The following is a 14,333-nucleotide window of genomic DNA, read 5'->3' on the forward strand; positions in this document are numbered from 1 at the left end:
CTACCGATCCTCGACTTCGGCGATGTCATCTACAAAATTGCTTCCAACACTCTACTCAGCAAACTGGATGCAGTTTATCACAGTGCCATCCGTTTTGTCACTAAAGCACCTTATACCACCCACCACTGCGACTTGTATGCTCTAATCGGCTGGCCCTCGCTACATATTCGTCGCCAGACCCACTGGCTCCAGCTCATCTACAAGTCCATGCTAGGTAAAGCTCCGCCTTATCTCAGTTCACTGGTTACGATGGCAACACCCATCCGCAGCACGCGCTCCAGCAGGTGTATCTCACTGATCATCCCTAAAGCCAACACCTCATTTGGCCGCCTTTCGTTCCAGTTCTCTGCTGCCTGTGATTGGAACGAATTGCAAAAATCGCTGAAGTTGGAGACTTTTATCTCCCTCACCAACTTCAAACATCTGCTATCTGAGCAGCTAACCGATCGCTGCAGCTGTACATAGTCTATTGGTAAATAGCCCACCCATTTTCACCTACCTCATCCCCATACTGTTTTTATTTATTTATTTTTCTGCTCTTTTGCACACCAATATCTCTACCTGTACATGACCATCTGATCATTTATCACTCCAGTGTTAATCTGCAAAATTGTAATTATTCGCCTACCTCCTCATGCCTTTTGCACACAATGTATATAGACTCTCCTTTTTTTCTACTGTGTTATGGACTTGTTAATTGTTTACTCCATGTGTAACTCTGTGTTGTCTGTTCACACTGCTATGCCTTATCTTGGCCAGGTCGCAGTTGCAAATGAGAACTTGTTCTCAACTAGCCTACCTGGTTAAATAAAGGTGAAATAAAAAAAAAAATAAAAATAAAAAGTGCAGAAAGGCTGGATGAAACTCCGCTCTCACTGTGCACGCTGCACGGCATTTACACTATGGCTGGTTTGGATAGAAAATGGCTGCCTTGCTGGGACTGTAGGGAAAATGGCGTCAGTTTCTCTCATTGTGATGAGGCTCTTTAGTGATAATAACGCCACCCGTACTCTCACTCTTACTGCCTCTCTCTGTCCTTCTCCTCCTCTCTCTCCTCCTCCTCTCTCCTTCTCTTCTCCTCCTTTCCTCTCTCCTCCTCTCCTCTCTCCTTCTCCTCTCTCCTTCTACTCCGTTCCTCTCTCTCTCCTTCTCCTCATCTCTCTCCTCCTCCTCCTCCTCTCCTTCTCCTCTCCTTCTCCTCTCCTCCTCCTCTCCTTCTCCTCTCCTCCTCCTCTCCTCTCTCCTTCTCCTCTCTCCTTCTCCTCTCCTCTCTCCTTCTACTCCGCTCCTCTCTCCTTCTACTCCGCTCCTCTCTCCTTCTACTCCGCTCCTCTCTCCTTCTACTCCGCTCCTCTCTCTCCTTCTACTCCGCTCCTCTCTCTCCTTCTACTCCGCTCCTCTCTCTCCTTCTACTCCGCTCCTCTCTCCTTCTACTCCGCTCCTCTCTCTCCTTCTACTCCTCTCGCTCCTCTCTCTCCTTCTACTCCTCTCGCTCCTCTCTCTCCTTCTACTCCTCTCTCTCCTTCTACTCCTCTCTCTCCTCTCTCTCCCTTCTCCTCTCCGTAGCGGTGGGTGGCCAGCAGACAGATGAGGTACGAGGGAGGGTTCCAGGGTCGTTGTAACAAACTGGTGGACGGCTGCTACTCCTTCTGGCAGGCCGGGCTGCTGCCACTGCTACACAGAGCCCTCTTCAAAGGAGGTAGGTGTAGTAACCACATTTTAGGGTTTAGCTAGCTACAGTATGAACTCACTGGATTAAGTCACTCTGGATAAGAGTTAATGGCTAAATGACTAAAATGTGAATGTAGTTAAGTCTGGGTGATATGACCTAAAAATCATATCTACCTGTTTTTATAACTTATAGGCGATTCACTATATATATATATATATATATATGATAGATATAGATTAATTTCTAATTAATACGCTTTGTTGAGAGAGAGAGAGAGGGAGAGAGAGAGACTTTGTTGTACATTTTAAGGGTAATACACTGCATTTTAAAACGGTAAACAATAATCTAATGAAATCAGGACTTGTGACGTCTTCCATAAACACCCCACTAATAATTAAATGATTTCATCAAAATAGTTTTAACCTGTTTTGTTTTTGCAATAAATCACTGATCTGGATTACAAGTCTGTCTATGAAAATGCCCTTTTTTCATCTAGAACCATTCATAGTGCCCGTTCACTAATAATAACTAACTTCTTGTAGCAGGCATTAGGCTGTAGAAAACTAACACCGGTCTCCTCAACAACCTCTCAAGCCCACGTGCTAGTGGGTAGCCAGCTCACCTTTTATATTTCAACTTGAATCTATTTGCTAGCTAACAAGGTTTACCCTGTTGCTTTATGAACACACCCGACTGTCCGTCTCAGCCTGTCCACTTTGTTGAGATGTTGGCCTACCTTATGTCTCAGATTGAGAACGATTTGCCAATTCCTTATTTCATTGTGTTTTATGCTTATTGCACATATGTAAAACACAGACTACACACCTCGTATAACAGTCTTAGGCTAAATTGCTGCTAGCGGTACGTGGTACCCCAAAGCCGCCCCGAACAAACTGAGCATTCAGTTTCCATAATCAATGTGCAGTGATACTCTGTGCACAGAGCAGACACTACTAAAACCGATGTGAGGAGTTGAGACACATAAAGGGTATCATTAGAAAAAGGTAACTTCTTATTTTATTGTTTCTGCTGTAATGTTTACCATTCACTAGATGGCTGTCTCCTCTGTTTCTGCTGTCATTTTTACCATTCACTAGCACTAGATGGCTGTCTCCTCTGTTTCTGCTGTCATTTTTACCATTCACTAGCACTAGATGGCTGTCTCCTCTGTTTCTGCTGTCATTTTTACCATTCACTAGATGGCTGTCTCCTCTGTTTCTGCTGTCATTTTTACCATTCACTAGATGGCTGTCTCCTCTGTTTCTGCTGTCATTTTTACCATTCACTAGCACTAGATGGCTGTCTCCTCTGTTTCTGCTGTCATTTTTACCATTCACTAGCACTAGATGGCTGTCTCCTCTGTTTCTGCTGTCATTTTTACCATTCACTAGATGGCTGTCTCCTCTGTTTCTGCTGTAATTTTTACCATTCACTAGATGGCTGTCTCCTCTGTTTCTGCTGTCATTTTTACCATTCACTAGATGGCTGTCTCCTCTGTTTCTGCTGTCATTTTTACCATTCACTAGATGGCTGTCTCCTCTGTTTCTGCTGTCATTTTTACCATTCACTAGATGGCTGTCTCCTCTGTTTCTGCTGTCATTTTTACCATTCACTAGATGGCTGTCTCCTCTGTTTCTGCTGTCATTTTTACCATTCACTAGATGGCTGTCTCCTCTGTTTCTGCTGTCATTTTTACCATTCACTAGATGGCTGTCTCCTCTGTTTCTGCTGTCATTTTTACCATTCACTAGATGGCTGTCTCCTCTGTTTCTGCTGTCATTTTTACCATTCACTAGCACTAGATGGCTGTCTCCTCTGTTTCTGCTGTCATTTTTACCATTCACTAGCACTAGATGGCTGTCTCCTCTGTTTCTGCTGTCATTTTTACCATTCACTAGATGGCTGTCTCCTCTGGATGATGTTGCAGGTGGAACATTTGCTGATAAGGATCTTTACGTCCTCCTTGGACAGAAAACAGCATCACGTGCCTTTTCTGAGGCCGGCCTCTCTGTCCGAGTGGCCAGAGTGGAAAGTCTTTGGGTAACATGTCAGGGGTGGAGGCCCTTTTAAATCCGTGGGTAACATGTCGGGGGTGGAGGCCCTTTTAAATCCGTGGGTAACATGTCGGGTGGTGAAGACCCTTTTAAATCCGTGGGTAACATGTCGGGGGGTGAAGACCCTTTTAAATCCGTGGGTAACATGTCGGGTGGTGAAGACCCTTTTAAATCCGTGGGTAACATGTCGGGGGGTGGAGGCCCTTTTAAATCCGTGGGTAACATGTCGGGGGGTGAGACCCTTTTAAATCCGTGGGTAACATGTCGGGTGGTGGAGGCCCTTTTAAATCCGTGGGTAACATGTCGGGGGTGGAGGCCCTTTTAAATCCGTGGGTAACATGTCGGGGGTGGAGGCCCTTTTAAATCCGTGGGTAACATGTTGGGGGGTGAAGACCCTTTTAAATCCGTGGGTAACATGTTGGGGGGTGAAGACCCTTTTAAATCCGTGGGTAACATGTCGGGGGGTGAAGACCCTTTTAAATCCGTGGGTAACATGTCGGGGGTGAAGACCCTTTTAAATCCGTGGGTAACATGTCGGGGGGTGAAGACCCTTTTAAATCCGTGGGTAACATGTCGGGGGGTGGAGGCCCTTTTAAATCCGTGGGTAACATGTCGGGGGGTGAAGACCCTTTTAAATCCGTGGGTAACATGTCGGGGGGTGGAGGCCCTTTTAAATCCGTGGGTAACATGTTGGGGGGTGAAGACCCTTTTAAATCCGTGGGTAACATGTCGGGGGGTGAAGACCCTTTTAAATCCGTGGGTAACATGTCGGGGGGTGGAGGCCCTTTTAAATCCGTGGGTAACATGTCGGGGGGTGAAGACCCTTTTAAATCCGTGGGTAACATGTCGGGGGGTGAGACCCTTTTAAATCCGTGGGTAACATGTCGGGTGGTGGAGGCCCTTTTAAATCCGTGGGTAACATGTCGGGGGTGGAGGCCCTTTTAAATCCGTGGGTAACATGTCGGGGGTGGAGGCCCTTTTAAATCCGTGGGTAACATGTTGGGGGGTGAAGACCCTTTTAAATCCGTGGGTAACATGTTGGGGGGTGAAGACCCTTTTAAATCCGTGGGTAACATGTCGGGGGGTGAAGACCCTTTTAAATCCGTGGGTAACATGTCGGGGGTGAAGACCCTTTTAAATCCGTGGGTAACATGTCGGGGGGTGAAGACCCTTTTAAATCCGTGGGTAACATGTCGGGGGGTGGAGGCCCTTTTAAATCCGTGGGTAACATGTCGGGGGGTGAAGACCCTTTTAAATCCGTGGGTAACATGTCGGGGGGTGGAGGCCCTTTTAAATCCGTGGGTAACATGTCGGGGGGTGGAGGCCCTTTTTAAATCCGTGGGTAACATGTCGGGGGGTGAAGACCCTTTTAAATCCGTGGGTAACATGTCGGGGGGTGGAGGCCCTTTTAAATCCGTGGGTAACATGTCGGGGGGTGGAGGCCCTTTTAAATCCGTGGGTAACATGTCGGGGGGTGAAGACCCTTTTAAATCCGTGGGTAACATGTCGGGGGGTGAAGACCCTTTTAAATCCGTGGGTAACATGTCGGGGGGTGAAGACCCTTTTAAATCCGTGGGTAACATGTCGGGGGGTGAAGACCCTTTTAAATCCGTGGGTAACATGTCGGGGGTGGAGGCCCTTTTAAATCCGTGGGTAACATGTCGGGGGGTGAAGACCCTTTTAAATCCGTGGGTAACATGTCGGGGGGTGAAGACCCTTTTAAATCCGTGGGTAACATGTCGGGGGGTGAAGACCCTTTTAAATCCGTGGGTAACATGTTGGGGGGTGAAGACCCTTTTAAATCCGTGGGTAACATGTCGGGGGGTGAAGACCCTTTTAAATCCGTGGGTAACATGTCGGGGGTGGAGGCCCTTTTAAATCCGTGGGTAACATGTCGGGGGTGGAGGCCCTTTTAAATCCGTGGGTAACATGTCGGGGGGTGAAGACCCTTTTAAATCCGTGGGTAACATGTCGGGGGGTGAAGACCCTTTTAAATCCGTGGGTAACATGTTGGGGGGTGAAGACCCTTTTAAATCCGTGGGTAACATGTCGGGGGGTGAAGACCCTTTTAAATCCGTGGGTAACATGTCGGGGGTGAAGACCCTTTTAAATCCGTGGGTAACATGTCGGGGGTGAAGACCCTTTTAAATCCGTGGGTAACATGTCGGGGGGTGAAGACCCTTTTAAATCCGTGGGTAACATGTCGGGGGTGAAGACCCTTTTAAATCCGTGGGTAACATGTCGGGGGTGAAGACCCTTTTAAATCCGTGGGTAACATGTCGGGGGGTGAAGACCCTTTTAAATCCGTGGGTAACATGTCGGGGGGTGAAGACCCTTTTAAATCCGTGGGTAACATGTCGGGGGGTGAAGGCCCTTTTAAATCCGTGGGTAACATGTCGGGGGGTGAAGACCCTTTTAAATCCGTGGGTAACATGTCGGGGGGTGAAGACCCTTTTAAATCCGTGGGTAACATGTCGGGGGGTGAAGGCCCTTTTAAATCCGTGGGTAACATGTCGGGGGGTGAAGACCCTTTTAAATCCGTGGGTAACATGTCGGGGGGTGAAGACCCTTTTAAATCCGTGGGTAACATGTCGGGGGGTGAAGACCCTTTTGAGAATATCTGTCCATTGTCTGCGGTGATATTCTTTTTGTGCGTCCAGGGATCTTTCAGTGTTACTCACAACCTGTTTGGTTCCAGGCCAGACATTTTGTTGATTGTTTTGCATGCAAAGCCTGAAACAGTTGGTCCTGGGAACAGTGTACTTTCACTCCATTGTTTTTTTTTTTTTTTTTTTTTTGTGGAGTATGTGGACATCACTGGTTGGATCCACCTGTTCCGGGTCTCAGTTGTGTCTAGACCCACAGCGTAGACCGTGGCTGGTGTTGGCATGTTGTCTGTTCCCTGGGTTTGAGCTGTTCTGGACAGGAAGTCGGCTCCATGTAGTTCTTTGCCGTTGTTGTGTTGCACGTGGGGTATCTTCTGTAGCCTTGGCAACGTTCTCTGTAGTCTCTTTGGTTGTTGTGAGTAGGGATTTTATTTTTGGTCGCTTTGTGTTGTGATGAACTCTCTGCCGTGCAGATACTGGTCGAACTTGTCACATTCAAAAAATAATGACGAGACGTTCTTTCTCAATCTGTGCATATCTTTGTTCTGTCTGAGTCAAATGTTCTGGAGGTTAAGTGCAACAGGGTTGTCCTTTCTGTGACGGGGCTGCACCCAAACCTGCCTCACTGGCATCACACCGCAGTGTGACTTCCTCGTTCAGGTTGTAGTGTTTGAGCGCTAGGTGTTGTTGACTGTTTGATACCATGACTCAGCGGTTGAGACTGTGGTAGCCATGTCCAATCGATGTCCTTGTCGATCAGTCTTCCGAGTGGCTCACACACACACACATCAGATGAGCGTGGAATTAATTTTGGAAGATGGTTCACAAACCCTAACAGCCGTTGTAGTGACTAGACGTCGAGCGGTGTACTGAATGTCTGTTATTTTCTCTGGGTCAGGTGAGAACGTGACCCGTGTAATGTCACACTAGGTAGCTTTAACCAGAGTTTTTTTTATTTTTATTCAGCTTCAGGTTGACATCTCTTGCTCTCTGCAGGAGAACTGTGAGGTTTCTGTCATGATCTGCCATCAATCTCTCTGTGTGTGTGTGTGTGTGTGTGTGTGTGTGTGTGTGTGTGTGTGTGTGTGTGTGTGTGTGTGTGTGTGTGTGTGTGTGTGTGTGTGTGTCACCACATCCATAGGATACAATGTCATCCGCGATCACATTAACTTATTAAAGACCCTGTAGTGCTTCACCACTGTCTGCGTTGGTTTTCGTCAGCTGCTGGCTTGATTCCAAATGCCATTCTCAGCCGTCTGTACCTGCCCACGGGTGTACAGGAAGTTGTTAGAGAGCTGCTCACTTCATCAAGTTGGGCCTTGCCAATATCTATCTTTGTCACTGAGTACTGAGAATACCCTATGTGTTGGAGATCTCCGGTAGGAATCTCTTCTATTGTGGGCATCTGGAAGTGGGATCTCCGTTATAAGGCTTTGTTGAGTGCACTATGGTCTGTGCATATTTGTAGTCTATCAGGTTTGTCAATGACAACCATGCTGTTAATCCAGGGTGTAGGCGCTGTGACTTTCGTGAGGATGTCTGCATTGTCCGTTGAATGTATGGCCTTTGTGGTTATTTTTTTCTATTTGGTGGAATAGGTGTCCGTCTTGGTAGCTGCTGCACAGGCGTCGTCTGCTTCTAGGTGTGACTCTCCGGGAAGGCAGGCAAGACCATCTAACACGTCCTTGTACTTGGACATGATCTCCTCAGTGGATGTGGTGCTTGGGGTGTTGATGTGATGTAACATTTTGGCTGTGGTTCCCATGTAGTACCCGGAGTCTTTCACAAGTGTCAGCTGACAGGAGAGGAAGTTGGCACGGTTCCCATGTAGTAGGCTGAGTCTCACAAGTGTCAGCTGACAGGAGAGGAAGTTGGCACGGTTCCCATGTAGTAGGCTGAGTCTCACAAGTGTCAGCTGACAGGAGAGGAAGTTGGCATGGTTCCCATGTAGTAGGCTGAGTCTCACAAGTGTCAGCTGACAGGCGAGGAAGCTGGGATTTCTCCATGACCTGAACTTTGATATGAAACCATTTTTCCATCATGATCTGCTTTGACATTGTTTGCCTCTGTTGGATTTATCAGTGTACTGTCATAAAGGTTTACTGTAGCTGTTCTTGGTTGGAGAACTGGAATGGCGTCTTCCGTGGCTCGCTGTAGTCCGTCCCCCCCGTCCCCGTAGTTTCATGACATTCACCGTTGATCCCGTGTCTAGTTGACGTTTTAATTGTATGACTGAGGTCGTATTGTCAATGGGTCAGCGCTGAGTGGAGCTAGTTTGTTTTGCCTCGTCTTTCAGAGTTATTAACCTGTGAGATGTGTTGAGGTACGTGTTGCGTTTGTTTACAGGTATCAAATCAAATCAAATCAAATCAAATCAAATTTTATTTGTCACATACACATGGTTAGCAGATGTTAATGCGAGTGTAGCGAAATGCTTGTGCTTCTAGTTCCGACAATGCAGTAATAACAAGTAATCTAACTAACAATTCCAAAACTACTGTCTTGTACACAGTGTAAGGGGAAAAATAATATGTACATAAGGATATATGAATGAGTGATGGTACAGAGCAGCATAGGCAAGATACAGTAGATGGTATCGGGTACAGTATGTACAAATGAGATGAGTATGTAAACAAAGTGGCATAGTATAGTATAAAGTGGCTAGTGATACATGTATTACATAAGGATACCGTCGATGATATAGAGTACAGTATATACGTATGCATATGAGATGAATAATGTAGGGTAAGTAACATTTATATAAGGTAGCATTGTTTAAAGTGGCTAGTGATATATTTACATCATTTCCCATCAATTCCCATTATTAAAGTGGCTGGAGTTGAGTCAGTGTCAGTGTGTTGGCAGCAGCCACTCAGTGTTAGTGGTGGCTGTTTAACAGTCTGATGGCCTTGAGATAGAAGCTGTTTTTCAGTCTCTCGGTCCCAGCTTTGATGCACCTGTACTGACCTCGCCTTCTGGATGATAGCGGGGTGAACAGGCAGTGGCTCGGGTGGTTGATGTCCTTGATGATCTTTATGGCCTTCCTGTGACATCGGGTGGTGTAGGTGTCCTGGAGGGCAGGTAGTTTGCCCCCGGTGATGCGTTGTGCAGACCTCACTACCCTCTGGAGAGCCTTACGGTTGAGGGCGGTGCAGTTGCCATACCAGGCGGTGATACAGCCCGCCAGGATGCTCTCGATTGTGCATCTGTAGAAGTTTGTGAGTGCTTTTGGTGACAAGCCGAATTTCTTCAGCCTCCTGAGGTTGAAGAGGCGCTGCTGCGCCTTCTTCACGATGCTGTCTGTGTGAGTGGACCAATTCAGTTTGTCTGTGATGTGTATGCCGAGGAACTTAAAACTTGCTACCCTCTCCACTACTGTTCCATCGATGTGGATAGGGGGGTGTTCCCTCTGCTGTTTCCTGAAGTCCACAATCATCTCCTTAGTTTTGTTGACGTTGAGTGTGAGGTTGTTTTCCTGACACCACACTCCGAGGGCCCTCACCTCCTCCCTGTAGGCCGTCTCATCGTTGTTGGTAATCAAGCCTACCACTGTTGTGTCGTCCGCAAACTTGATGATTGAGTTGGAGGCGTGCGTGGCCACGCAGTCGTGGGTGAACAGGGAGTACAGGAGAGGGCTCAGAACGCAACCTTGTGGGGCCCCAGTGTTGAGGATCAGCGGGGAGGAGATGTTGTTGCCTACCCTCACCACCTGGGGGCGGCCCGTCAGGAAGTCCAGTACCCAGTTGCACAGGGCGGGGTCGAGACCCAGGGTCTCGAGCTTGATGACGAGCTTGGAGGGTACTATGGTGTTGAATGCCGAGCTGTAGTCGATGAACAGCATTCTCACATAGGTATTCCTCTTGTCCAGATGGGTTAGGGCAGTGTGCAGTGTGGTTGAGATTGCATCGTCTGTAGACCTATTTGGGCGGTAAGCAAATTGGAGTGGGTCTAGGGTGTCAGGTAGGGTGGAGGTGATATGGTCCTTGACTAGTCTCTCAAAGCACTTCATGATGACGGATGTGAGTGCTACGGGGCGGTAGTCGTTTAGCTCAGTTACCTTAGCTTTCTTGGGAACAGGAACAATGGTGGCCCTCTTGAAGCATGTGGGAACAGCAGACTGGTATAGGGATTGATTGAATATGTCCGTAAACACACCGGCCAGCTGGTCTGCGCATGCTCTGAGGGCGCGGCTGGGGATGCCATCTGGGCCTGCAGCCTTGCGAGGGTTAACACGTTTAAATGTCTTACTCACCTCGGCTGCAGTGAAGGAGAGACCGCATGTTTTCGTTGCAGGCCGTGTCAGTGGCACTGTATTGTCCTCAAAGCGGGCAAAAAAGTTATTTAGTCTGCCTGGGAGCAAGACATCCTGGTCCGTGACTGGGCTGGGTATGTGTTGAGGTATGTGTTGAGGTATGTGTTGAGGTATGTGTTGAGGTATGTGTTGTGTGTGTTTACAGGTATGTGTTGAGGCATGTGTTGAGGCATGTGTTGAGGCATGTGTTGAGGTATGTGTTGTGTGTGTTTACAGGTATGCTAGGCATTTGGCTTTGGCATGTACTGAACCTCAGTAATGACAGGGTAAGTTGTTTGGCAGTCTGTTTTTGTTAGTGTCCCCTGGGAACTCTGTTTTACGCCCATAGGTTTGGCCTTTTGATTGTGCCGGTCTCTTACGGTCGGTATGATGTCTCTGGTCCACTTGAAGGACACGTGTCTAATGACTTTGTTCAGGTTCTGTGACGCAGCTTTGTCTTTTAGTGCCCGACACGAACCCAGTACCTCTCGTAATTCACACGTCTACCAGCTTGCTCGGATGTTTCACGTCGACTCTGTTGACGAGCGTTAAACGTGTACCCTTTTTTCGTAGAGCACGTACCCCGGGGCGGCAGGGTAGCCTAGTGGTTAGAGCGTTGGACTAGTAACCAGAAGGTTGCAAGTTCAAACCCCCGAGCTGACAAGGTACAAATCTGTCGTTCTGCCCCTGAACACAACCCGCTGTTCCTAGGCCATCATTGAAAATAAGAATTTGTTCTTAACTGACTTGCCTAAAGATTTAAAAAAACTTGAATGAGTGTTTCTGTAGCTCCTCTATAAAAAAACTCTCTGCTTTAGACATGTGCAGATTCCACTGTAAGATGGGACATTCCTTTCCCATCACGGTGTTATGATACAGACCTCAGCTACAGGTCTGGACGAAAAGGAAGCAATCTCATAGCTTCCCCATTGTGCTCTAAACAATGTCCAGTTGTAGGTATTGCCCTTCATGACCATAGGCTCTGGTATGGGGTTTAACAGGTAAGTCGTTGTTGGTTTTTATTTGATTTGTATTGGGGGGGGGGGGGGTTTGTAGCTAGTTGGCACGTCCCCTTCCTCCTGTGCATTTCTCAGTGTGTCGTTTTTGATTCGTCGAGGATAATACCTATTTGGTTTAGTCTTCTGACATGTTTTGTATGCTGATTATTCGGGACAGGACCAAGGTAATGTTGATTTTTAGAAGGTCTTTACTTCAGTATCACAGTGTCTCATATGTACAGCTCCATTCAGTGCATTGTAATGCCTAACTTGGCTCACTGGTACTATATAGTATCACACTAAGATACACATAACAGCAACACCATCTATTGGCCCTGGCGACATCTCGTAGCAACGTCAAAGTAGAATGTTTTTTTATGTTTACTAATTAATACTAATTTCTAATTAAACTGGACCGGCAGGCAGGCGGACGGACGGACCGACAGACAGACAGACAGAAGCAGGCAGACGGACCGACCGACCGACAGACAGACAGAAGCAGGCAGACGGACCGACCGACCGACAGACAGACAGAAGCAGGCAGACAGAAGCAGGCAGATGGACCGACAGACAGACAGAAGCAGGCGGACGGACCGACAGACAGACAGAAGCAGGCGGACGGACCGACAGACAGACAGACAGACAGAGAGAGAGAGAGAGGGGCAGGCAGGCGGACCGATCGATAGCCAGAGCGGCATGCGGACCACATTCTCAAACCCCTGGTCTGAAAAGTACTAGCCTCTGGCTACCTCCATCCCATATAACTAATATAATTGGTTTTGGAGTTTTTGTTCATTTTTTGTTGACCAACAGGGGACTCTACATTGAGCCTGCAGAAGTGGATGTTTGAGCAGCAGGCATTGCAGGAGTACATCCTCCTCTGCTGTCAGAACCCTGCTGGCGGGCTGCTGGACAAGCCTGGCAAGTATGTACCCTACACACACTACATACACACTACACACACACTACACACACACACACTACACACACACACACTACACACACACACACTACACACACACACTACATACACACTACACACACACACTACACACACACACTACATACACACTACACACACACACTACACACACACACACTACATACACACTACACACACACACTACATACACACTACACACACACTACATACACACACACACTACATACCCACTACACACACACTACATACACACACACTACACATACACACTACACACACACTACATACACACACACTACACACACACACTACATACACACTACACACACACACTACACACACACACTACATACACACTACACACACACACTACATACACACTACACACACACACTACATACACACACACTACACACACACACTACATATGCATACAGTGCCTTGCAAAGATATTCATCCCCCTTGGCGTTTTTCCTGTTTTGTTGCATAGCAACCTGTAATTTTAAATGTATTTTTATCTGGATTTCAGGTAATGGACATAATAGTCCAAATTGGTGAAGTGGAAAAAATAACTTGTTTTTAAAGATTCAATAAGGAAATAAACTGAAAAGTGATGTGTGCATATGATGTATTGACCCACTTTGCTATGAAGCCCCTAAATAAGATCTGGTGCTAACAATTACCTTCAGAAGTCACAGAATTAGTTAAAGTCCACCTGTGTGCAATCTAAGTGTCACATAATCTTGGTGTGAAGACCCAAACAGGTCAGGGACAAAGTTGTGGAGAAGTACAGATAAAAAAAACAATATCAGAACATTTGAACATCCCACGAAGCACCATTAAATCCATTATTTTACCTTTATAGGTAAAAGGCAAATTCTTATTTTCAATGACAGCCTAGTGGAACGACAGATTTGTACCTTGTCAGCTCGGGGGTTTGAACTTGCAACCTTTCGGTTACAAGTCCAACGCTCTAACCACTAGGCTACCCTGCCGCCCCAGTAGAGGCCACATGCTGCGGTTTCTCCCCAACCCCATTCAGATAAATCAGCCTACCTGCTGATTTGCCTTTTGCAGCTCATTTATTCCATCTCGCATTGAATTAGTGAACTCTCACTCCACTTGCTACATGTTGACCTTCTTTGCCCGTTTGATTGGCAACGTAAACCACAAGCTACACACGTGAAGGCTACCTGTGTTTTTATGGGCCGAACCGTGCACGTCATAACTACATTGAAAAGTTTGTTTTATTAAATGTAGTATTTTAAATGTCTTTATATCCTTTTACGTAACAATGTTGCATGTATATTTTTTTATTTCATTTGGAAAAATGCCTTTTCAGTGTTAAAAATGTGCTTGCTATAATGTAGGCGCACCACCCTACCCGTGCACATCCCTACCCGTGCACATCCCTACCCGTGCACATCCCTACCCGTGCACCACCCTACCCGTGCACCACCCTACCCGTGCACATCCCTACCCGTGCACATCCCTACCCGTGCACCTCCCTACCCGTGCACCTCCCTACCCGTGCACCTCCCTACCCGTGCACCTCCCTACCCGTGCACCTCCCTACCCGTGCACCTCCCTACCCGTGCACATCCCTACCCGTGCACCACCCTACCCGTGCACCACCCTACCCGTGCACATCCCTACCCGTGCACCACCCTACCCGTGCACCACCCTACCCGTGCACATCCCTACCCGTGCACATCGCTACCCATGCACATCCCTACCATGGCTAGAAGAAATCTGTTACTCTGAAACAG

The 14,333-nt window shown here is 47.3% G+C and overlaps 1 protein-coding gene across 1 annotated transcript in view; it reads left to right on the forward strand.

The window, feature by feature from the left end:
• Window positions 1–14,333, forward strand: part of LOC139414903 (farnesyltransferase, CAAX box, subunit beta) — a 38,212-nt gene that overhangs the window by 21,230 nt on the left and 2,649 nt on the right. Inside the window, exons 9-10 of the mRNA XM_071162511.1 lie at window positions 1,567–1,699; window positions 12,435–12,546. Coding sequence (XP_071018612.1) covers window positions 1,567–1,699; window positions 12,435–12,546 — 245 coding nt within the window. The remainder of the gene's footprint in view (window positions 1–1,566; window positions 1,700–12,434; window positions 12,547–14,333) is intronic.

Source organism: Oncorhynchus clarkii, chromosome 8 (genome assembly GCF_045791955.1).
Source record: "Oncorhynchus clarkii lewisi isolate Uvic-CL-2024 chromosome 8, UVic_Ocla_1.0, whole genome shotgun sequence".
Taxonomy (NCBI): Eukaryota; Metazoa; Chordata; class Actinopteri; order Salmoniformes; family Salmonidae; genus Oncorhynchus; species Oncorhynchus clarkii.